General features: G+C 41.3%; 1 protein-coding gene across 2 annotated transcripts in view; it reads left to right on the top strand.

Annotated features, from left to right (window-relative positions):
- The window catches only part of NBAS (NBAS subunit of NRZ tethering complex), a 682881-nt gene that overhangs the window by 263337 nt on the left and 393969 nt on the right, over positions 1–25575 (top strand). For both annotated transcript variants that reach the window (XM_075598387.1, XM_075598386.1), the window contains exons 33-38: positions 830–943; positions 4384–4541; positions 4918–5019; positions 13788–13946; positions 17181–17294; positions 18659–18782. In XM_075598387.1, coding sequence (XP_075454502.1) covers positions 830–943; positions 4384–4541; positions 4918–5019; positions 13788–13946; positions 17181–17294; positions 18659–18782 — 771 coding nt within the window. The remainder of the gene's footprint in view (positions 1–829; positions 944–4383; positions 4542–4917; positions 5020–13787; positions 13947–17180; positions 17295–18658; positions 18783–25575) is intronic.

Genomic DNA, 25575 nt, shown 5'->3' with positions numbered 1-25575 from the left:
TCAAAACATACCCGCTTAAGGAAGCATATGAGTAGCTCCATGGCTGATAATTAACACCTCATACATTAACCTTGGCCCCTTGCAAGACGCACTTACCAGAACGCCCTCCTACTGTCTCTGTACATACTTCCTACCAACCAATTCGATTGTAAGCTCTTAGGAGCTGTGACTCCTTTTCCTAAATGTTACTTTTATGTCTTCTTCCCCTTATGTGTTATTTATATTATTGGTTATTTATATGATTGTCACATGTATTACTGCTGTAAAGCGCTATATAAATAAAGACATGTATACATGCATACATACAATACATTGTAGCTGCTGAGTTACACTGACTGAAGAATTGATTGAATGGGAAAGTCAGCCATTTAGTGAACCCTGGGAAACAGGATCTTTGCTGATCTATCATGGGAGAAATAATCGATAGTCAGCTTGGGTAATTAGGTTTCCATAAAGGTAATTAAAGGCTGCATATTTAAAACAAAACATTTTGTAAGTGTGGCTTGGACTGCCTCTCTAAGAGTGGCCTGTAACATTTCTATTCAGTATATATCAGTCATGCCTGGCTGGGGGCTTAAGAAGTACGTAGGTGTAAGTGTCACTGTTGTATTTGTTAGATAGAATTAATTAGTCTTTGACCAGAACTGGACATCCCTTTACATTTGCTAATATTTTCACAGCAGTCAAAGACAAGCCCTCGCTCCCTCCTCCCAAGCGGTCTTCCTTCAGTGCATTTCAAAAACGTGTTCTACATGGTGTTTTAGAATAATTGAAGCAAGATATGAAGTTGCCTTTTTGATGGAAAGTTTCTTTTTTCTTTTTATTACAGGCGATGTGGAGACAGAAAGAAAAGGACAAGTCCTGACTCTATTAGCTGAACAAGCACTTAATTTCCAGGACTACAAGGCTGCCAATGTGCATTGCCAAGACCTTATGGCTGCAGGTACAACTACTGGATCTAGTTCTTCTGGGCTGAATCTTGCATTCTTTTAGTTAAAAATGCATGCTGCATTTCTAGCACGAAGACAGAGGCCTCTATTTCCTAAGCCCTGTTGAAGCAGCAGACGTTATATTAAATATCGTGAAACGGGAAACCTAAATGTATGTTTTAATAAAGTTCTAACTGGAATAGAAATGTACAGTAATAATCTTGTAATATGTGTTCTTTCTGTTAATGTTTAAGGCTTCCTCAGGATCACCAATAGAGATGTGCCAAAGTGTCACAACTATGACATTTTTTGCAGTTTAAAAAAAATAAATGGTGTTCTTGCTAAATATTTAATTTAGCCTCCCAGGGCTAATATTTTGCTAAGTCAGCCTTAGAACATGTATGTATGCCAGCAGTAAGGAACATTTCCAGACAGTAAGCAAAATAGCAACATATGACATTTCGCTGTACTATAAGTATGCGATATTCCGCAGAAACTGAAGTATATAAGCTAGTATGGGACCTGCTGCATCTACGTTTGATGTGTGTTGGTGTTTCAGGAGGCTACTAAAGAGAGGAAAACAGACAGTGAGACACTTAGGCCGCACATATAGTGCCCGCAAAGGGGCGACAGGACGGGTGACGTCGCCCGTCGCTGCTAGCGAAAGTTATATTTCGCTTCGCTGCGGCGTTGCGGGCTTACTGGCATTTGATTGGGTCAGGGGCTGTCACATGAGGCGACAGCCCTTGAAAAATCAAATATTGCCAGCTTCCAAAGTTCGCGACGTTGCATTGTCGGCCTTAGGCTGCCTCCATGCTACCGAAGACTGCGCTGTGACGTGCGTGTGACTTCACCCGGGTTTAGCGTCAGTGCTTTCTGGCCAAGATAGACATCGCGTGGGGGGTTTATCTGTGACATCACAGATCTGGTTCGCACGCCCTGGATGAACCGCTCACGTGACCTGGCCGTCGCGCCAAGGACTCAGTTTGAACTGATTCTTCGTGCACCGCGCACCCCCTTCTGCTGTCGCGCGCTTGCGCACGTGCGGTCTATGATCGTGATCATGCCTTAAGGCAATGTGATCGCACCGCACAAGCCTCCGCACGTTCTTCGGCAGCATGGACGCTGCCTTAGTCTGATCATTAAATCGTGTTGGCGAGTGATAGGGTGTAGTTAGTGTGTTAGGACAGGGGTGCGCAATCTTTTCCCAACTGCTCAAATCACGTGTGTACAGTATATATGCCCCTTGCTCTATTGATAGTCTTTGAAGTAAAGCAAAATGTAAAAGATAAGAGAAATTAATGAAATTAAACAACATTGACTTTAATTGTTGGCCAAATTTTGTCATAGCGTTCAGATTTTCGTTGGGAAAAAAGGCCACTTTTGCATGGTTCTCTAATCCCTGGATAACACAAGCATGAGTTTTCAAACTGACCATTAATGACCAAATGTGCCTTTTTTCCCCATTGACAGCAGATATATGGTAAAAGCTGCTCTTTTTAAAAAAAATGTAATGATTATGTTATGGAGGTATATTAATGTAGTGATTGAGAGCAGAGTAATTATGGTGGTTCACCGCATGATTATTCACACAACATTAATCCTTAATAAATCATCACTTTAAAATCCTGGCCCGATAGGGCTGTAAAATGGTTGTTCTGTCAAGAGGTTCCTTTTCTTTCTGAGTTTATACGTCCCCCTCTGCCCTCCGCCCTATCCCACAATCTTTCTTCTTCATTCTCTTTACCAGCTAGCAAGATAATACCACAGACTGTGATAAAAAAGGAGCAATATATTAAAAAAATGGTTTATCTTTCAGAGGTGATAAGAGTTTAGCAAATCTGCCATAAATAAGTAATTGTGCAAAACAAAAAGCTTCATTTAAATGTTATAGAAAAAAGTTTCCAATACGCTCAGTGAATACTAATCCTCAAACAATATAAAAAGTGCAATGACTTGGTGCGTCTATATAAAGAAACAAACAATTACTAGACCTGAAGGTCTATACACCCAAAAAAGTGTCCATATGATTTGTGAAAGGAGTCTTTGTAGGACAAAACATGATAAAATAGTGTTCAGATAAAGTGAAGTTGTGTTTGTGTCAAAAGAACACAAAATAAGTGTCAATGTGAAGGATACGGCTGCGCGTATAGCGGCAGCGACGCGACGTCGCGCCAAAACAAATGTATTGTCGCCGTCGCGTGCGCTTATAGTAAGCGACGGCTCTATAAGCGCAGCCTAATCTTTTCCATAATCTTGCCAGCTCAGTTGTAGTATATCCGTAGATAGAAAGTTTTGCAGCTGATCTCAGGTGGCTCAATATCTAGGTGCAATAGTGAGAAAAGAGAAGACAAACATAGTGCATTAAAGTTTTACTATTTAAAAACAGCAGATCAGTAATGCCCTTACATTAAGACAGATGTTTTAAGCATATGACCCAGATCTCTAGGTTCCAGCGCTGGTCGGAGTCCCTCAGCTCTGCGTCTGTCCTGCTCGACTCTCGGCCATTATCGGAACAGCTGAGAGGGCTGTTGGAATTCTCCACATGGGAAGAAAAGATGGTCGCCGTCCACACTCAACGTCTCACTCAGTGAAGGAGGATGCCCAAAATGGCGACAAAAAGAACTCCCAAATTACTTCGGAAAGTCCTCTCTCACGCTTGAGGCAGCCAGCTCAATACTGAGCTGCGCAGACTGCACAGACCTGCTGCGTTGCTGCAAGCGTGCTCCTCGAAGGTCTCAGATACAATTCTAAGGATCAAGGATCAGATGTCCCACAATTCCCTCTGCGTTTCATGGAGCCGGTCTACTTAATCAGGATTCCCCTGATCCTTAGAATTATATCCGAGACCTTCCAGGAGCACGCTTGCAGCAATGCTGTAGATCTGTGCAGTCTGCGCAGCTCAGTATTGAGCTGGCTGCCTCAAGCGTGAGAGAAGGACTTTCCTGAGTAATTTGGAAGTTCTTTTTGTCCCCATTAAGAGCCCCGATTTAGGGAATCACCCCTCCACTGAGTGAGACATGGAGTGTGGACAGCGTCCATCTTTTCTTCCCACATGGAGATTTCAAACAGCCCTCTCAGCTGTTCCGATAACGGCCGAGAGTGTGCAGGACAGACGCAGAGCTGAGGGACTCCGACCAGCGCCCGAACCTAGAGATCCGGGGTATATGCTTAAAAAGATCTGTCTTTCTGTAAGGGCATTACTGATCGACGGTTTTTATTTACTGTAGATGTTATGGCTTATAGCAATATGGAGACTTTGAGTGGAGCTGCAAATCTATTTAGCATTATATTTGTTCGGTAAATGGCAAATCTAGATCTGAAACAACCCCAGATCCGCATAGATCAGGGCTGACGGAATGAAAATTTTGGGGAGATGATTCGTAATGTAAGGTGGCCTTTCTTCCACTAATATAAATAATGTTCTAGTTTTGAATCTTAACCTTTCTTCCAGGCTGCAGTAAGAGTTGGGAAGTATGTAGCCAGTTGGGACAGTCCGAGAATTACCATGATCTTGGCACACGTAAGGAACTTCTGGCCTTTGCCCTGACACATTGCCCTCCATGTGCTATACAGACTCTGTTGGCTGCCAGTAGCTCTCTGCAAACACAGGTACAGTATGTTCATTAAACATTTAAATGTTTGCGTGTTACGTATGCGGTATAAAAAGTGCTTTTACTGTGGGGGGAGAAAAATGCAGAGACTCGTGTGAAAATGAGAGAGAAAATACTGTAAACCGCATTGCTGGTTATTTCCCAAATTCTGTCTACCTCACAAGTATTTTAATGATCCCATGTTTTATTTATTTGAATATGTTTTATTAAAGAGGAAACTGTGAGGTGCCCTATGCAGCTTGTATGTCTTAGAATACAGCACCGAGAATCTTATATTCTTATGAATTTAATGATGTTTGAATGTAGAAGAGGCGCTTGTATACTTCATGAGTAGGAGGTCTGTGAAATTATTTACATACCCTGCTATTTTTCAGATTCTTTATCAAGCCGTGAATTACCAGATACATCCAGGTGATGGAGGGGACAATTCACATCACTCTGGACCTCCTGTGTTGACCAGCAGAGAAGCCGCTCAGGTAATAAACGGTTCCTTTTCCATCCGTCTGTCTTTGTTCACCGTTTTATGCAATAGACAGAATGTTATAGAAATATTTAGGCACAGCTTAATCCTTATGAGAAAATGTACAGAGCGTACTGGATACTGGAAAGCAATTATCTGTCTGCCTCTATCTTCAGCACAATTATCTGTCTTCAGCACCGGTGGCTCAGTCCTTGACTGAGCCACGGATTGAGACAACTGTGCTGACCCAGGGATATCCCTAAAACCTGACCTGTGGGTAGCCATTCAGGACTGACGTTGGCCGCTCTGGTTCTAGGTACTATAAATGTGCACTCAGTAATTTAATAGAGGTCAGCATGGGCTAGTAAATATCCCATTATTTGTGTTACAGACCCATTGTATATTCAATTTCAGTAATAGGTGGATTCTTTTTTTCTTACCTGGTTTTCATAGAACATTAATAATTTGTTTGTTGAAGCCACAAAGCAGTAAAGTACGAGTGATTAGTATTTTTTTTTTTTTTTTTTTCAAAGTGCCCCATAGTTATATTCTTGGTAAATGGAGGCCAAGTCTTTCCGAACTAATGTTATATTTCAGTGTTTTGTGCTTTGCGTGCGCTTGCTTCTGATTTGGGGCGTCAACAGAAGCATTTAGGGAAGAGGAAAGACACTTCCATTTTTGAGGATATACAGTATTGCATTAATCATGCACTGTATGTCAATTATTTTCTCCATCCCAAAAATATCTGCAATATCTTAGGTGGCGTAGATTGCATCTTAATAGATAAGGGACAGATTAAAAAAAACAACTTAGGATACTATTGGCTCCAAAACGCAGACCAAAAATGTCCATCGGCGTCAAATTCACCCAGTGGAAAATGGATGAAACGGGTTAATCTCTTGTTTCTCACATCGGTGCAGATTTTCTTTTAGGGACCGAGGTAACTACCTCAGATTTATATATGTTTGATGCACAGAGAATGAAAAACTGCACTAGTTATAGGTGCAAATGCATTGTAGTATTGCACCGGCTATCTCGTCCCCTAACTCCTCCTATAACCACTCTCTCAAAACGCTCACTGGCGCAAGCACAGCTTTGTCGGAGCAAAGCACCATAACACATTGACACACAGTGGGAAATTATGCAATTTGGCCCGGTTTTGTAGCAATGCTCCAGTTTTCGACACTTGATATGTACTAAAATCTTGAAGGGGCTACAATGTGTTTACTGAGCTTGATAGAGATGTGCGAAACGTTCCCATGAAGTGGTGAACACGCACAATTTGCGGCTGAGTCGATATTCGCAGGCCGCTCGCCAAGCGTTGGGGCAACGTACAGTGCAATTTATTTCTAATGCCAATTTGCTATATCTCTCCATGAGTGCTAGATTTGCTTAATGCTGAAACTACAAATAGGGCTCACACATCCTGTTTTACTCATTGTCTAGCTACATTTTGCTGAAAGATTACTAACTTCATTAGCCCTTCCAACGGCGGCAAAACATTTCGCAGGGAATAAGGCATAGGGGGGAAAATGCTTGACATTTTGCAAATGCACTTTGGATAGTTTTATACAACTTTACTTGATAGTTATAACCATGCGTATATATTTATATTCACCGTGTTAATTTGTGGAACATAATGTAAACTAATTACCTTTAAATTAAAGAAATATACCTTTTGCATTAGAAAATTAGGATTTTTTTTCCATTTAAAATGTGTTGAGTGCATGTGCCTTTTACTGAGGCCGTAATCTAATTCTCCACATGAGATGGAACATAGAATTAAGCTTTTTTTTTTGTTTCTTTGTTTGATCTCTAATTTTGCAGTTCTTTTCTTTTGGTTTCAAACAGTAGATTTATTTTTTTTAGTAAATACTTTGCCTGTGTTTCTTTGTTCTTGGTCTGATTCCTTCACTGCCCTGTCTGATCTCCCAAACACACAAATTAGAGCCGTTTAGTCTACTGCTGGCCACTGTAGTTGGTTCTTAACCCCGCTTGTTTTAGACTGGATAAATACAGTACTATAGCTTATAAATACTGCTTGTGTGGAAAATATGAGAACTCCTCATTCAAGGTTAAAAAGAGAGATGTTTTACACCCTTTGTCGCGATCTGGCAGAGAAAGAAGCTGAACTAGAGCCGTCTTCGTGAAATATATCATGGGGGTGAGAATTTCATTTGCATGCCAAGTTAAAATATTTATATACACTTCAGAAATGAATGTACAGTCTATTTCACAATACACTCTATTTAAAGATCAGTATTACACCCAGCACTGTTCCACAATTCTCATTTTGTAGCCTAACCACATTATTTCTTATTCCAGGTTCTGTATTCATACAGAGCCCCCCTAACCTCTAGTGGCAGATTTAGAAGGTACCCTTATTTCTCCTTTTATGTGAGTTTTAGTCCTCACAACAATAGTCGGTTAGCAAATTAGGATCTGGCTTGCTTGTAGTTGCGAACGTTATCATCCTTCTGACTGACTACTCAATAATAAATGTTTGCTGAGCTGAAGTGTTTGTGAAAGTGAATAATCGTTATTCCAAGTATTGTGCACCATGTGTCTACATGGTCAGAGACCTTAACAATCGTGAGCCTTGGGTTTCCCGCATTACAGAGTGTTTCTGAGGTCATACTTCTTGTGCATTATATATTGGGCATATTGTAAAAAGTAACATGAGGAATATGTGGAACTATACTCGTGTTGATAATACAACAATGAGACCATGTATATCTGAGATCTATTAATAAAAACCTGTATGTTTATTTGATAAAGGCAGGAGATGGTATGTTAAGGATGGTGTGTAATCTGTCACTGGCGATCTCACTTTCTAGCTCAGCTAAATAAATATATGCTCTCTTAGTAGATCACTAGAAACCATTGTTGGCTAGTGAATATCAAATCGTCTATGCTTCAGACCCAGTGTAAAAATCAGCAGTTTTATTAGTAGTTAAATGGCTATTGTAATGCAAACTGTATTATCCGTTCCCTGTGAGCCTGACTGCTTAACATCCCAAACCTTGTTATGAAAGCTATGCCATTTTGTTCTATAATTGTTTGAAACTAATAAAATAATATCTCTGTTTTCTGTTCTTCTGAAGGCGATTATGTTTCAATTTGTGGGCGATTTTCATTTTAGCAGTATTACTTTCATTTGCAGTCATTCAGTGCATCGCACTAGATTTTGACGAAACTCTTTTCATTTTGTTCCCTCTCCCATCCTCAGTGCTGTTTCTAACCTAACTCCTTCATCACTTAGTCCAGAGGTGCTTACCTCCAGTCCTCAAGGCCTCCCAACAGGTCCAGTTTTAAAGATATCCCAGCTTTAGCACAGGTAGCTCAATCAGAGGCCCAGTCTTTGACTGAGTCACCAATTGAGCCACCTGTGCTGGAGTGGAGCAGGGATATCCTTAAAACCAGACCTGTTGTGGCGTCTTGAGAACTGGAGTTGAGCACCCCTCATTTAGGCCGTTATTCAACTTGCTATGAGGGCTCTATTCAAATGAATTGAACTACTGTATGTTATTCACTGGCACAGCATATTAAATAAAACCAAATGGAAGCTAAAGATGAGAATATTGCAATAAATAAAAAAAATACAATTATTAAAATTAAATATATAATTTAATGCAATCTTACAATTCTGTCTTCCTCTGTCATGTAGCAAGAAAGGTTATTTATTTTCCGAACCCATTTTTTTCCTCTGCTACCAAATGTATCCAGTGCATGCAACAATAGATTTTCGTTTCTTTGTAGCAGAACTGTAAAACCGAATGGTTCTTTGTTGCTGTTTTTAATACATTCTGTTTTGTGATATGCAAGACTTGAGTTTTTGGATTCCTATGCGTAATGCAGCAGTCGGCTTTATTAAATGTTGTGTTTTATGCTAATGAATGCATGGAGAATACAGCAAGACTGGCAAAAATTGCTCCTGACATATTCTACTAGACCAGAATAAATCAAAGAGCTGTTCCAGTATATTTTCAAGCTTCCTGAAAATTGTTTATGTTGAATATTATTGTCTATAAGGGTCAGTGTTTTGTAATAAATACTGATAGTCTGTTTATAGCAGGGATAGGCAATTCTAGTCCTCAAGGGCGACTAACAGGTCAGGTTTTCAGGATATCCCTGCTTCAGCACAGGTGACTCAGTCTTTGACTGAGCCACTGATTGAGCCACCTGTGCTGAAGGGATATCCTGTAAGCCTGACCTGTTTGTGGCCCTTAAGGACTGGAGTTGCCCACCCCATGTCCAAAGACTGTGTAACAGGGTCTCCCCTACCCAATCTCACATAGGGTCTCCCGAGGGAACTAGATCTCTGGTTACATGTTTCTGGTTGGTGCATACCTGCTGGTAACAGGGGACCCCGAGTCTCCTGCAATGTCATGGGGGATAAGAGGACAGGCTTTTGGGGCTGTGCCCAAATTCTTCTTACTGGTGCAGCGCCTCCATCTTGTGCAGTCCCCAGCTGTGCGGGGTGGAGTACCTGCAAAAGAGTTGTCTCCCTCTCCTCCCAATATACTCCACTCTCAGGCAGGAGAAAAAAACAAGGGGTTCTATATTGTCCTTTCCTTTTTAGCAGAAAAGTCTTTAGTACAGCACACAGCACTCTCAAAGATGTTCACCTCCAGGATGTTCCTAGACACCATTCCTAGTCAGTACACTATGAGCTGTCTCTTGCTCTTCTCTTACGCCTTTGTGGAGCAAATATTTCTACCCTAAGGGAGGGTCTTCAGCTTACCAGCGCCCTGGCAGCCTACTGAGATCCGACTTTCCTCCCTCAAAGCTAGAGAGGAACACACTAAAACAGGAAGTTGTAACTCCTTTAGTACAGATCCAGTAGTCCCACCCCTGTGCCCTTGACTGACAGAAAGCATGAGCACTACCTTCTCTGACCAACTGAATCACAGTGGTTGGGGCAAACACATTTTAACTCCTGGCAACCTGCCCTTACCAGGGATTATTGCACAGGAGGAGGACAGAATAATAGCCCAAACCTACCAGGGCTATAACTGTATACAAAATTTGAGTGGAATGCAAGTCAGCGGTTGCATACAGATGTAGCGGGTGTTCTTTCCCCTGGAAACGTGATGCATTGTGCTAACGCTGGGGCGATATTTTAACGCAGCTCCATTAAAGCAAATGGTATTGTGTGCATCAGTTTCTTAACGTGCGTTAATGGGAGCAATAATATCTGCTGCATCTGGAAGTACATAAGTGGCCTTGAAGAGTAACAGTAATGGAAAGAAGATTTTAGTGGTCAGAGTGAACGGATGCATGAAAAGCATGTTATTTCAGTGTTGAATATATGCAGCTGTTTTCTTAACTGCGAGCACTTTGGCTTCTGCCTGTTCCACAACAAATAAGAAGCAAATTGTAAGACTTGCTACATACCTTCAATAAAATACTACTGCTTTTCAAGAAGACAGATTTTGTGTATACAAAAAGAACGTTCACGTCACAACAAGACAATCCATCTTGTTGTCACTTTGAAATACAACTGCAATTACAAGTCACCTCTCACTCTTTACTAGATCCATAGAGATCTCACTGAACAAGATAATAAATGTATCAAATTAATTATCTATCCTTCATTTGACAAATGACTCTGCATCTGCTGTGCTAATCAGTACTGCCTTCCAAAATAGGTTTATTAAGTAACTCATTGTGTCCCCATTTTCTTTCACTTTAGAATGACCCTTAAGTAGGAATATGCTGCAAACTACTATAGACTGTAGCATCAATCCATTAAACAATGCTTAATATTAATTACATAGGCCATCTTGGCGATCAATGTTTGATTAGCTTTACTAACTTCTTTCCCTCTCTATCTCGCTAACACAGCCAGATGGCAATACAGTCAGTCCTCTGTTATCCAACGGAACCCGTTCTGGAAGTAGCGTTGGATAGTGAAACCGCTGTAAAGTGAGTCCCATGTTAATCAGTGGCGGTGAGCGTTGGATAACGCATTCCGGCGTTTAAAAACGGCCCTTAGGGTTGCATTGTAAAGTGTTGGATATGCCATTCGTTGTAAAGGGAAACGTTGGATAACGAGGACTAAGTGTACATTTAAAAGGGCACGGTACTTGTCAAACTTTTTGGACACTAAAAACAATGATTTTTCATTGTAACTAATGTTAAATTAGTCATTTGAATATCTCTGCGCATCTGTATTCTATCATTTTCCCCTATTGTCGCAGTCTACAGTTTGTGTGCTTTCAGGCAGAAGGAGTTGGGGATGAAGTTATTTTACACACAGGACTACATTGACCTGCATCTTTTGGCATGCATTTTCTCTCTCATTTTCCTTGTACCTAGTTTAAGATGCAGACCGCTGTCTGTATACCAGTTCTGCATCACGTTTCAGATGCAGGCCGCTGTCTGTATGCCAGTTCTGCATCACGTTTCAGATGCAGGCCGCTGTCTCTATACCAGTTCAGCATCATGTTTAAGATGCAGGCCGCTGTCTGTATGCCAGTTCTGCATCACGTTTCAGATGCAGACCGCTGTCTGTATACCAGTTCTGCATCATGTTTAAGATGCAGACCGCTGTCTGTATACCAGTTCTGCATCGCGTTTCAGATGCAGGCCGCTGTCTCTATGCCAGTTCTGCATCATGTTTAAGATGCAGACCGCTGTCTCTATGCCAGTTCTGCATCACGTTTCAGATGCAGGCCGCTGTCTCTATGCCAGTTCTGCATCACGTTTCAGATGCAGACCGCTGTCTGTATACCAGTTCTGCATCACGTTTCAGATGCAGACCGCTGTCTGTATACCAGTTCTGCATCACGTTTCAGATGCAGGCCGCTGTCTGTATGCCAGTTCTGCATCACGTTTCAGATGCAGGCCGCTGTCTGTATACCAGTTCTACATCACGTTTAAGATGCAGGCCGCTGTCAGTATACCAGTTCTACATCACGTTTCAGATGCAGGCCGCTGTCTCTATACCAGTTCAGCATCATGTTTAAGATGCAGGCCGCTGTCTGTATGCCAGTTCTGCATCACGTTTCAGATGCAGACCGCTGTCTGTATACCAGTTCTGCATCATGTTTAAGATGCAGACCGCTGTCTGTATACCAGTTCTGCATCGCGTTTCAGATGCAGGCCGCTGTCTCTATGCCAGTTCTGCATCATGTTTAAGATGCAGACCGCTGTCTCAATGCCAGTTCTGCATCACGTTTCAGATGCAGGCCGCTGTCTCTATGCCAGTTCTGCATCACGTTTCAGATGCAGACCGCTGTCTGTATACCAGTTCTGCATCACGTTTCAGATGCAGACCGCTGTCTGTATACCAGTTCTACATCACGTTTCAGATGCAGGCCGCTGTCTGTATGCCAGTTCTACATCACGTTTCAGATGCAGGCCGCTGTCTGTATACCAGTTCTGCATCACGTTTCAGATGCAGGCCGCTGTCTGTATGCCAGTTCTACATCACGTTTCAGATGCAGGCCGCTGTCTGTATACCAGTTCTACATCACGTTTCAGATGCAGGCCGCTGTCTGTATACCAGTTCTACATCACGTTTCAGATGCAGGCCGCTGTCTGTATACCTGTTCTGCATCACGTTTCAGATGCAGACCGCTGTCTGTATACCAGTTCTACATCACGTTTCAGATGCAGGCCGCTGTCTGTATACCAGTTCTACATCACGTTTCAGATGCAGACCGCTGTCTGTATACCTGTTCTACATCACGTTTCAGATGCAGGCTGCTGTCTGTATACCAGTTCTACATCACGTTTCAGATGCAGACCGCTGTCTGTATACCAGTTCTACATCACGTTTCAGATGCAGGCCGCTGTCTGTATGCCAGTTCTACATCACGTTTAAGATGCAGACCGCTGTCTGTATACCAGTTCTGCATCACGTTTCAGATGCAGGCCGCTGTCTGTATGCCAGTTCTACATCACGTTTCAGATGCAGGCCGCTGTCTGTATGCCAGTTCTACATCACGTTTCAGATGCAGACCGCTGTCTGTATGCCAGTTCTACATCACGTTTCAGATGCAGACCGCTGTCTGTATGCCAGTTCTGCATCACGTTTCAGATGCAGACCGCTGTCAGTATACCAGCTCTGCATCACGTTTCAGATGCAGACCGCTGTCTGTATGCCAGTTCTGCATCACGTTTCAGATGCAGACCGCTGTCTGTATGCCAGTTCTGCATCATGTTTCAGATGCAGGCCGCTGTCTGTATGCCAGTTCTGCATCACGTTTCAGATGCAGGCCGCTGTCTGTATGCCAGTTCTGCATCATGTTTCAGATGCAGGCCGCTGTCTGTATGCCTGCTCTGCATCACGTTTCAGATGCAGGCAAACATGATAACAAAACGTAGACGTGTCATGGTGCACATTTCAGGATTGTGATTATCCCCTGTCTCCCCTCCCAATTAGCAGGGTGTTTTTCAGACATTAATCTCCTGTTATACATGATCTGACTTTTTCATTGGGTAATATTCACAAGGTGTACATTTGGTAAGCTTTTCCATTAACCATATTTAGCATGTTAATCTTTTGGTGCACATTGTGCTGGAATGAAATGGGTGTGCATCATTTCCAATGGCTTTCTTATGCGGCAAAGAAAGTGGGACAATAAATGGTAGGAGATAAATTATCTGCGTCCTGATTTAATTCACTGTGTAAATTGCTGGAAGTGATAAGGCAGCGATAGACCTCCTTAAAAGTAGGTGCAAAGTCACTTGTTTGGATTCTAGGACAAATCCCGTGTAGTCTTAACATCATATTTCTCTAGAGTTAAAACCGTTTTGTGTGGCTTAATTTTACAGGCTGATACCAAGGTTTCCTCTGCCGATTTATTGCATCGAACCACAGCTACGACCATGAAAGTTCTGAGCAATACAACAATGACCACTAAGGCTGTGTTGCATGCTGTCAGTGATGGACAGTGGTGGAAAAAGTCATTAACTTACCTTCGTCCCCTGCAAGTAAGTTTATTTGTTATTTTTTTTAATTATTTTTTGTTTCTATCATCTTGTATGAAAAAGAATAAAAAAATAATTTTACGCTTCTAAATTTGATGCAGCGCCGTCCCATTACCATGGCAACCCAACACCGTGTGACATCACGTTGCTGGCCGCACATGCGCAATGGGTGCTTGCCAGACGCACATGCGCAGTGGGTGCCCATCACGTATGCGCGACCAGCAATCGCCGATATATGCCGCCCCAAAATTTGTCCGGGCCTAATGGGGAATCCACCACTAGGCATAGTGTGTGTCAATGCTGTGGCCTTACAACTTAACTCTGGACTCTTCAACTGGCGGCCCACGAAGGGAGTTGATGTGGCCCTGGGACTTTCTGTCTCTGGTAATTTCATACCAGTTGCTTTACCATAGGAGTAACAAAGGGATACTGTAACGGCGCCTGATAGGTGCAATCTCAGGATTACAACAATAATGGCATAAGGATGTAGTAAATATAACCGTAGATTGTCCTGGGTGAAAATGTCCTGGCCACTCCGAAAGTCGTGTTACAACGGATGCTGATCACAGCCTATGAAAAGGAAGGAACAAAAAGAACGAGTGCAGTTTTCCGCACTGAAACTCGCTTGTAATTTAAATGTACTGTATATGGCACAGGTATTATAAATCCTTGCAACATTTTTAAAATATCCTTTTTCAGGTATTAAATGAAATTAGAATAAGCTTGGGGCACTTCTACTCCTAAATCATTTCTGATCCGGACCCTTTGGAATACTATGAACAGAAATGTCACTCCGCGCTAAGGCTGTTCGTAAATATAGTCCCTCTTGCTGCCGTCAGTCTGAGGGACTCCACACACCCCCTATAAACGTGAGCTCCTGGAAGGGAGCTCACAGACAGAAAAAGAAATGGCAGACAGGCGCACTAAGGGACATTAACTCTTTATTAATAATAATATCTCCCGATACAGAGGAAATAACCAAAAAAAAAAAAGAACATAAAAAAATGAGGATAACAAATTAAGAGTTAAAATAGGATTAAAAATAAGAGGGCTAAAAGCAGGGTTTAACCAACATAAGGCGGAGGGATAGAGCAGAACAATGCCGCATCCACACTAATACAAGGAAGGGATTCGGAACCGATCAATGTACATACCAGCGAGGCAAGGAGATGCGAAGAGCCCTGCACAGCCTCCGCCTGCAAACTCCACGGGAACAGTCTCACGTAACCTTTACGCGTTTCGCACGTAGTGCTTCGTCAGCAGGTCACGTGATGACGCTGTCCCTTGAATCAGACAAAGAAGGAAGTCCCCGGTGTTGGATCTTTGTCTGATTTAAGGGACAGCGTCACCACGTGATGTCCTGACGAAGCACTACGTGCGAAACGCGTAGAGGTTACGTGAGACTGTTCCCGTGGAGTTTGCAGGCGGAGGATGTGCAGGGCTCTTCGCATCTCCTTGCCTCGCTGGTATGTACATTGATCGGTTTCGGATCCCTTCCTTGTATTAGTGTGGATGCGGCATTGTTTTGCTCTATCCCTCCGCCTTATGTTGGTTAAACCCTGCTTTTAGCCCTCTTATTTTTAATCCTATTTTAACTCTTAATTTGTTATCCTCATTTTTTATGTTCTTTTTTTTGGTTATTTCCTCTGTATCGGGAGATATTATTATTATTAATAAAGAGTTAATGTCCCTTAGTGCGCCTGTCTGCCATTTCTTTTTCCTTTTGGAATACTATTTGAAGAGCCCTTTTCTTCTAATTCAATCCTGTTATTGGGTTTGCCATTTTTGATATTCTAATATTACACCCAGAACCGTTTTATTTTGAATAAATTAAGCAAATCCGTTTTTGTACAGTATGTGCTTTTGGGACATCACAGATATTTACCTTGGGTGATCTATATATGCCATCAAGACTATCGGAGGGAGAAGGAGCGGCTCAGTGAGTAAAGACACTGACTGGCACTGACTTTGAAGCAGGGGAGCCTGGTTCAATTCCGGTGTCGGCTCCTTGTGACCTTGAGCAAGTCACTTTATCTCCCTGTGCTTCAGGCACCAAACACATAGATTGTAAGCTCCACTGGGCAGGGTCCTGTGTCTGCAAAATGGCTCTGTAAAGTGCTACGTAAAACTAGCAGTGCTATACAAGAACATACTATTATTATTATTATTATTATTATTATTATTATTAATAACAAAAAATGATATAAATAAAGGGTGCTTCCCTTACAGTATTACTTTCATAACAATTTCAGATGACACACTGCATTTTTAAAACAAGTCTGGTATCTTGGATAAGGTTATTGTGTTGTAGTATACTGTATGTGAAGGGAAAAGGATTCGATTACAAAGTAAATGAGGATAAAAACCTGTGTTTAATTTTGTGATGACACAATTCATGTTTAAGTGCAGTTGTAAACTGATGAAAGGGAATTTCAGTTTCACGAAGATTGTGTTTTGAGTGTACCCTGGGATGGCTCAGTAAAGAGTTTGGGAAGACAATTATATGATGATTTGTTCATTGGCATTTACAGTACTTAAACATATGCCCTTTTATCCATTTCAGTCTTCTACTGCAGGGTGCTCTACTCCAGTCCTCAAGCATCTTCAACAGGTCAGGTTTTAAGGATGTCCCACCTTCAGCTCACAACCTGACGTGTGGGGGGTTGGGGGGGTTGCTTGAGGACTGGAGTTGAGCACTCGTGGTCTACTGTAGAGACACAAACCCATTATAGACAGTGATAAACTACTGTAGCACAAAAGGCAATATAGCCATATCAGTGAAGATCGGGCTTTAAGCATGTCTTACAAGAACAAAAATAACCTCTTTAACTAAAACAAGTGAGTGAAGTCATTTAGTCTCTCTGGTAACAAACCCATTACATCATCTAAATAAGCTCTCTAAGAGATTTATTTCCAAAACCATTTATTTAATGATTCCCCTGGGAGGTCTCTGCAAAACTAGAACAGGCCAACATGTACCATCTATAGTTGGAAACCTTCAGTCATTTCTGTTGATTTCTGTGGTCCTTAGTCTAAAATTGTAAACATCAATTACTTGTAGGCCTTTCTGTTACCATGTGTACGCATGCAGTTTTTTGGGGGTGTTTGTTTTCGGGATAACATGACTGGAGTGGTTTGGTAGGGATCTCGGTCTTTACTAAAGTGAATTTTCTAGTTAGATTTATACCAAAACCAGTGCACTATTAACACATTGTGTGCTGTGTTTGTCTTGCGCAGGCTCCGGAGTTTGGCGATGTTTTGAAGAGCACGGTGGGAACTAATGCAGGATTGGAAATGCAAGGCTGCCATCCTTTTTACGAGTCATTAATTGTCAATCCATTTATTGCTGAAGTAAGTGTAATACGTATTCGGCAAACTAAGGAAAATGCCTTTATCACTAGTGATTTAGATGACATAATTAAATGTCTCCAAGTGGGTCTTAAGGTTTAATTAATTAAACTTCTTGTCCAGTCTCTGCTACTGATTTGGATCAAATTAGCACATCTTTAAAAGATTTAAAAAAAAAATCTATTCTCTATTTAATAATTCGCTGTTTTGGAACTTGCTTCAGTCAATGTACTTTGTATTTGGCAGATTGTATACAATTTATTTTGCCGTAAAAATGTAATTTGAATTAGTCTGAAAAGAATTGCGCATTACAATATTATAGCATATGGGTACCGTAGTACATCTGTGATTCATACAAAACGGAAATCTTGGTCGCAGTAAAAAGGTAAGGCCTTGGCCATGTTTACCGCTTGCTGGCGGAAGCGTGCTGACGCGCGCTCCCGCTCAGCACTGAGCCCCTACAGCCGCAATTAGAGCGGCTTTAGTAGGGGCTCACCTGCGCTTCCGCGCGCTTGCGGAAGCGCAGGTCTTAGGGGAATTTAAAATTCCCCCGCTTGCCGGCGCGACAGGCCGGTCACGTGAGCGGTTCGCCCAATGAGGGCGAACCAGCTCCGTGACGTCACTGGCCCGCCTCCGGCCAGTGACGTGCCCGCCCCCGGCCCGCCCCCTTACGGCGAGCAGGACAAGCAACCGAAAGGCCTGGGAAAGCACCCGCTTTCCCTGAGCCTCAGCGCGCATCAGCACGCCAGCGGTAAGCATGTCCGAGGCCTAAGGAAACAGGTCTCAAAAGCAGATATTCTAGTTCTTGCAAAAAGAACAAAACTAAACGTGCACATTTTTATTGTAAAAATAATAATAATTTAAATGTATTCTAAAGAGCATCAAAGAAGTGGCAGATTGGTATACATACATACATACATACATACATACATACAGGGCAGGGACCTATGTATATTCACTTTTGTTGTTTATCTATTCATAAAGTATGTAGTTTAAGTTTACTTTAATTAAATACAGTTTGTTTATTAAACAAGCCAGTGACCTTTTTTTGTTCCCCAAAATACAAATATGCCTTCGTAGGAGCATAAGACATTACTATATGTATTAATTGCAGCCATGCTATAGAACCAGGGGTGGGCAACTCCAGTCCTCAGGGGCCACCAACAGGTCAGGTTTTCAGGATATCCATGCTTCAGCACAGGGATATCCTGAAACCATGTCCTGTTGTTGGCCCTTGAGGACTGGAGTTGCCCACCCCTGCTTTTGAACATTGAGAACAGACTAAGCCACATTAAACAAAGCTGCAAATAAATATGCAAGATGTAACCGTTACTTTTTGTGTGGCTTTGCTTTTATTGTCGGAACAGAGTGAGGTGAACTACACAACATCCCAGCACAGTCCCCTTGAAAGCTTTGCTGAAGTGCTTCTGAGGACAGGGAAATTAGCTGAAACTAGAAGTGAAGGAGAGCATTTGTTCCCAACAACGGAAGGTAATGTGTCTAGTGCATGATGTATTCAAATGTGTATTGATAATTAATAATAATTGGTCTTTTTCAAGTCAGGATTTATTTGGCTGGATACATCTAGTTCTGAAAGCAGTGAAAAGAATAATGATAAGCTATGATATTCCATTCTTATTTCTTCTATATTATATTGAAACGTACTGTATGTAAATCCTGATGAAGACCGCCTGGGTCACTAACCTTTTCCATTTTTGATATAACTTAGAGCAGTGTTTTTCATCCTTTTTGGGGGGGTTAAAGAAATCTATAATTATATTGTGAAATTCTGTGGAACTCCAACCCCCTGTAATAGCGCGTCTGAGATCAGATGTAAAGAACCCCAACCCTCTCAAATATCGCGTCTGAGATCAGATGCATTATACGGAACCCCAACCCTCTCTAATAGCGTGTAGGTGAAAGAGTCCCTAATGAAGCACTCATGTTTACCAAAATTAAGCAAAAGTTTGAGTGTCACATAAAATGTAAAAAAAGTGCAGAAAATTATTAAAACATAGCATAGACTCCTGCACGTATCCGCAAGAGACATAGATGCTAGAGCCAAATTGAATTGCAGTAAAGCAATTTGCATATATGAACACACGATATGTGAATAAGATTATAAATACAGTACTCAAATGTAAATCCAGATAGAAAATAGCAAATTTATAACCAGCTGTATAATACTGAGTAGAAAATGAGAGAACAAATCTAACCAGACAATGTAATATGACACTACACACCACAATAAAAAGAGGGAGATGTAATTATACTATAATTACTAAAGTGCAATATTTGGACAATGTATTATCCTAACTTTAGTAAGATCTCTAGTAGTTCGTCTGAGATCAGATGCTTTGTAAGGAACCCCAACTCTCTCTAATAGCGCGTCTGAGATCAGATGCATTGTAAGGAACCCCAACCCTCTCTAATAGCGCGTCTGAGATCAGATGCATTGTATGGAAATCAAACCCTCTCTAATAGCGCGTCTGAGATCAGATGCATTGTAAGGAACCCCAACCCTCTCTAATAGCGCGTCTGAGATCAGATACATTGTAAGGAACCCCAACCCTCTCTAATAGCGCGTCTGAGATCAGATGCATTATATGGAAATCAAACCCTCTCTAATAGCGCGTCTGAGATCAGATGCATTGTAAGGAACCCCAACCCTCTCTAATAGCGCGTCTGAGATCAGATGCATTGTAAGGAACCCCAACCCTCTCTAATAGCGCGTCTGAGATCAGATGCATTATATGGAAATCAAACCCTCTCTAATAGCGCGTCTGAGATCAGATGCATTGTAAGGAACCCCAACCCTCTCTAATAGCGCGTCTGAGATCAGATGCATTGTAAGGAACCCCAACCCTCTCTAATAGCGCGTCTGAGATCAGATGCATTGTAAATTCTTCTGTATTGATTTTTTTTCTTCCTTTGGTCAGACTCTGTTTTGTGTATTTCATTCTGGATATGTGTACTGCACTTTGGGAGGCGTTTTGTCACCTTTGCTATGCACAATACATTATGTTTCGTTTCCGGATGCCTTTTAAGTTACTTGTTCATTTTAATGAAGCGTAATGATCACCAGGTCCTTTGTTTTCTTGGTTAAACAAAGAACTAATTAATTTCCCTCACTTATTCTGCTAATGAGTTTGTTGTCCAAATGCTCTTTATAATTAAGTTATAGTTGTTACTCTTAAACATTTTTAACACGACATACAGTAGATAATTTCCCCCTGGGCCGAATCCTCTTGGTGTCACCACAAAATATGATGTAGTTTTGTAGTGAATTAAAAAAGTATCAAACCGTGAGAATCATTGTTATTAATAGTTTATGAGGGTGAATACCGCTTTAGAAGTAAGAAAAATATGAAGCACTTTGGAGGAGCATACTGTATATGTGGTCCCTTTTGTATTAATTACTGTAGTTCAATTTCGTATAGGTTCATCCAAAGGGTCTTTATCGGGGGAGGGTGGCAGGTGAGCACATTATTCCATGCCCTCCCATACACAGATACTTCTCTCGATCATGGGAAAATATACATCCATCCCAATTTGTGTTCACACGCAATCTTTGACATTTCATTGAATTGTGATAAATGGCATGTTTACTTCTAGTACGAATAAAAAAATACGCTCTGTTGGCAGCCATCAATAATATTAAACAAAGTTATTTTTCAAATAGATGTAAAAAAAAAAAAAAACGTCCTTAGAACCCAAGCTGAGTAGCTGTTTGAGATGTACATTAATAAAGTGAAAGGACTTTTCTGAGTAATACGTGTAATTTTGTTTTTCAGTGTAACAGGGCTGTATTTTTATTTCCTTACAGCAACAGACTCCTGTTGTGTGTGTGTGTGTGTGTGTGTGTGCGTGCGTGCGTGCGTGCGTGCGTGCGTGCGTGTGCGTGCGCGTGCGAGTGTGCGTGTGTGTATATATGCACACATGTATACACATACACACTCATATATACACACACACATATATGTATACACACACACACACACACACACACACACACACACACACACACACACACACACACACACACACACACACACACACACACACACACACACACACACACACACACACACACACACACATATATACATACATGGAGGCAAAGATTTTTGGACTGTATTTTAGAGAGATTTAGCAAAGAAAAATACCACTTGTTGTGCATTTGCATGTCCCAGACAAGTCTGCAACCCTTACTTTCCCTATTATCGTTTGGCAAACAGTGCTTCCACTACAGCCAGGGATTCTGGGTATTTACATGCAAATAAGCACTCACAGTGAGAAAGATTTAGGAAATGTTTATGCTGTAAAGTAAGGAGAGAGAGGGGAGGGGGGAGGGGAAGGGACTTTCTAAAATAAATCCAGTTTCCAAAGAGTGGAAATGTGTGTGTAAATGAAAAAGTAGCGGTCTCTGGGTGTGAAAATAATGAAGTACTACCATCACACTTTGATCGCTTTACATACACTCACAATTGTTCTTTCTCCTACCAGGATCAGTCACATTACAGTACAGTATATGCATTCCAGCCTGATGGCTAGTGCACAGATCCTTTTATCAATGTGCTTTTATCCTGCGTCGCTGCTCTGCAGAAGGTTTTAGTCCCATTTAGTTGATGCAATGTCAGCGCACCTACTGAAGTATGATCGAGAATACGTGCTGGGCTACACATGCGTTTCTTGGATTTAATATTTAAACTGTAGACACATTGTAAGCGTTTCAGTGGTCCATTTCTCAGTATTTGTATTGCTAATTTGAAAATGGTACTGTATGCTTAATCCGAGGAAGATACAGTATAATAAGTAATATATTTATTTATGTTACGCTTTCAAAGCACACTAATGTTTCCTACAGTATGCAAAAAATTTTCCTAGTTTAGTTTTTGGAGCAGGGTGTGATCTGGAAGACAAAGCAGCCAAACTATTAATGGGGGTATCTAAAGATTTAACTTGCCTTCCCACTTGGGTAGTTAGATGGGGAATGATAAAAGGACAGGCAGTGACAAACTGGCACGTGGAAAAAACAAAGGGCATTTCATACTATGAAGCAAACGATCATATAATTCATAGTTCCATTGCGCAAGATTTTCATTTACTTCCTAACATCTGAAATTAGAAGCAGAGCCATTATTGGTGATACCATTTCCTTAGTAATAGTTATTTGGTAATAAAGACTATTGAAACGTGTGCCACACAGCAGGAAGGGTGCTATAACTACTCTGCATACAACCACAAACTCTATGCTAAAGTGATGCTGATTTGTGACACTAAGAAAGAAAACACAACGTGGGGAGGAGGATAGTAGAGTGGCAGCAAAGTGTATTATTATACCGTGTAGGGAATGGTGTCTTTTTTTGCAGCAGCTTTTAATGTGGTCTCTCAGCAGTAGCTATAACTCTTACTACAGTATATAATAGATCTTTCTTTACTAAATCTGTGATAAATCTCACCTCTGAGACATCTCACCTCCCTAATTGTTACCACCTTCCCTCCCCTTGAGCAGAGGCTCCCTTTGCGCTCAGTAAATCTCACTTAGTGAATCTGTCAAGTGATGTCACTGCCCACTCCCTCTGACAGATCCCACTTACATCCTCTCACTCCTGACCGGAGAGAACATCCCTCCTCTTTATAAGACATCACCCACTCCTCCATAGAAATGTTTATTTCCCTACCAAACAGGTCTCAGCCCCAATTACATCAAGATGCAATCCCACAGTCAGCCAGTTGAATGTCTTCAGTCTCTGATTTGGAAGTGATTGTCGATCAAGTGTTTTCTTTCCACGTATCTCAACGTCTCTTTATCAGAGAACCAATAAAGTGATGGGGGTAGGGACTTCCTTGCTAGAGGAAGGCAAATCCCTCCCAAGTCTAACATTAAAAAATACATTTAAAATACTTATAGGTGTCCGATTTGAGTAAAAAAAGGTATCATTTACCAAGTTGAGACACCCTTAAACATGTCACTAGAATGAGTTAACTTTGGTCCTAAGAGGGATTTCCTCTTTAACAACCTTTCTTTGCACAACTCTATACAGTTTGTGCAAACCCTTTCCTTTTCCCGTGTATAATTGCCCTTTCAGCCCTACTGTATAAATGAACTGTACATTAATGCTCATGTTATTGTCTCTAGTTTCCTAAATATTAAGCATTGATTTTTCTGTGCCACCCAGTTGTGCAGCATGAGACTAGACACAATCCGATTATACTGGGCAAAACCCCTTTACCTATCTTACAAGTGCCTCTAGTCTGCTTTTAATGTTTTACAGTGCTGCATTGTCTAAATAGCAGCTATCAGGATTTGAGGATTTAAAATTGAAGTGAAAAAGTCAAGTGTTTCATTTATTTTTGTTCGTGCGGTTCTCTGTGAACAATTTAAGGATTGCATCCTGCTCCCAATTACACAATGCAGTCAGCAAACAAATTCAAGCTGTTAAGTCCTAAAGAATGGAAAAGTTGTCCTTCAGTAGGCTGCTACTGTAGCTGTTTACTTTCTCAATCCAGACTGTGTTGTACAATCTGCTTAATGAGGACAGACTGGCGTTTTTGTGAATCATGAAATCTGCATTGTACAGTATGATGATTGAGAAATTGGGCTAAGCTTGAAGAATCAGTGGCCAGGAGTAATGCAGATTGTAAACTACAGTATATTAGTTCATAAAATGGCTTAAAATGTAAAACTCACATTTAAGTTTACAGCATTGACATATTAAAGGTTTCTTTGGGTGTTTGGTCGCCCGAGGGTCCTTCCGAGTCTCTGCTCTATCTTTGCCCCGCGCCGTGTGTTGGAAGGACACCAGGGAGCGCCGGCTAGCTCACCCGGTGTGCACTTCCTGCTTGGTGATGTCACGGACCTGTGATACTTGGGGATAAGAGACTTTCAGCAGCTCTGCAGACCCACGGACACATCTCCCAAACTTCAAGACTCATGAGTGGAGAAGCCTGTCCTTGCTGGGACTTTGGGAGAAGTGTCCGTGGGTCCGTAGAGCTGCTGCGAGTCTCTTATCCCCAAGTATCGCAGTCAATATACATTGACTATAAACGAGTCCGGCACTTTTTGAGCATTTGCACTGCACAACAGCACTTTAACGGTCTATTCATACACAGTTAACAGTGCTTTTCATATTTATATTTTTATATTCACTGATTATTTATTTCATACTTTGCGCTCCCCTATCTGTCACTATAATTTCACTAGAATTTAGAGGTTGTTTGTTTTTATTGGGTTAGAGCTGCACATACATTCATTTTAGTTATCCGCGTCTGGTTATAATTCCTTCACATGCCGGGAGTAATGAAAGCTCGATCCGTGTTTTCGCGCCGGTATAAGCCATATACGCTAATGACGTTAATTGCAGGAAGCGCAACCGCAATATCACTCCAGACCAGTGTGTTATGCACATGTATTCTAGAGGCTTTGCAACATGCAAATATTGCTGTGTGTAACTGCTTCCATTCCCAATTTTCGTATTTATGAATACTTTACAACACGATAATTGGTGTCTTAAATACTTTATTGTACAATGCATACAATTGTACATTATTTCTAACGCGATCCGCTTATAGCGCGATGTGATTCTTTGGACCCAAAGCACAGTGTTATAAGGGGGTTGAGCTGTATTGTGGTCATAAAAGGTCATATGAGGGAGCGAGAATAATGTAATATAAAGTAAAACACTCTTAACCAGTTAATTTATATATTTTGATTTGGATGTAGGATTTGGGGGATTATCCATTAAACTGCAATAGTGCAGAGAAGGCCACTATCGTATGGAAACTCCCATTGAAGTTTTATTTTTATTTTTTTAAAACAGTGTCTTTAAATTCTGGAATTATTTTCTCTAAGTCCCCAAACACAAATGTTTGCTAGAGTCTTGTTGTTGCTTTAACTCAAATACATTGGTCTCACAATTGCTAATACACAATGCAAAAATGTACCATTTACAAGAATGCTTTCTCCATTGGGTCTTGGCATATGCAGTATATTTTTCAGAATGCTTTAAGGCTGCAGACCAAGCAATATCTTACATCTGTATTGTTTTTAATAAATCAGTTCTGTAGTATGAGAACATACTTGTAGCATTTTTTTTTAACAACTCTGAATGACATTTTTAATGTATTATAATGTAACAAGCATTTTTTTATTTCTATTTGCAACTATTTACAGCAACATCCCCTTCCTCTTCTGATTCAGGCTCTGGCACACCCCTTTTTGAGCCCTGCCCCCTCTCTAGCAGTGCAGCTAGTGACTGCCTGGTCACATGATCGTTCCCAC

The sequence above is a fragment of the Ascaphus truei genome, chromosome 4 (assembly GCF_040206685.1).
Source record: "Ascaphus truei isolate aAscTru1 chromosome 4, aAscTru1.hap1, whole genome shotgun sequence".
NCBI lineage: Eukaryota > Metazoa > Chordata > Amphibia > Anura > Ascaphidae > Ascaphus > Ascaphus truei.
The sequence above is the reverse complement of the archived record's forward strand: the minus strand, read 5'-3'. Positions and strand labels throughout refer to the sequence as shown.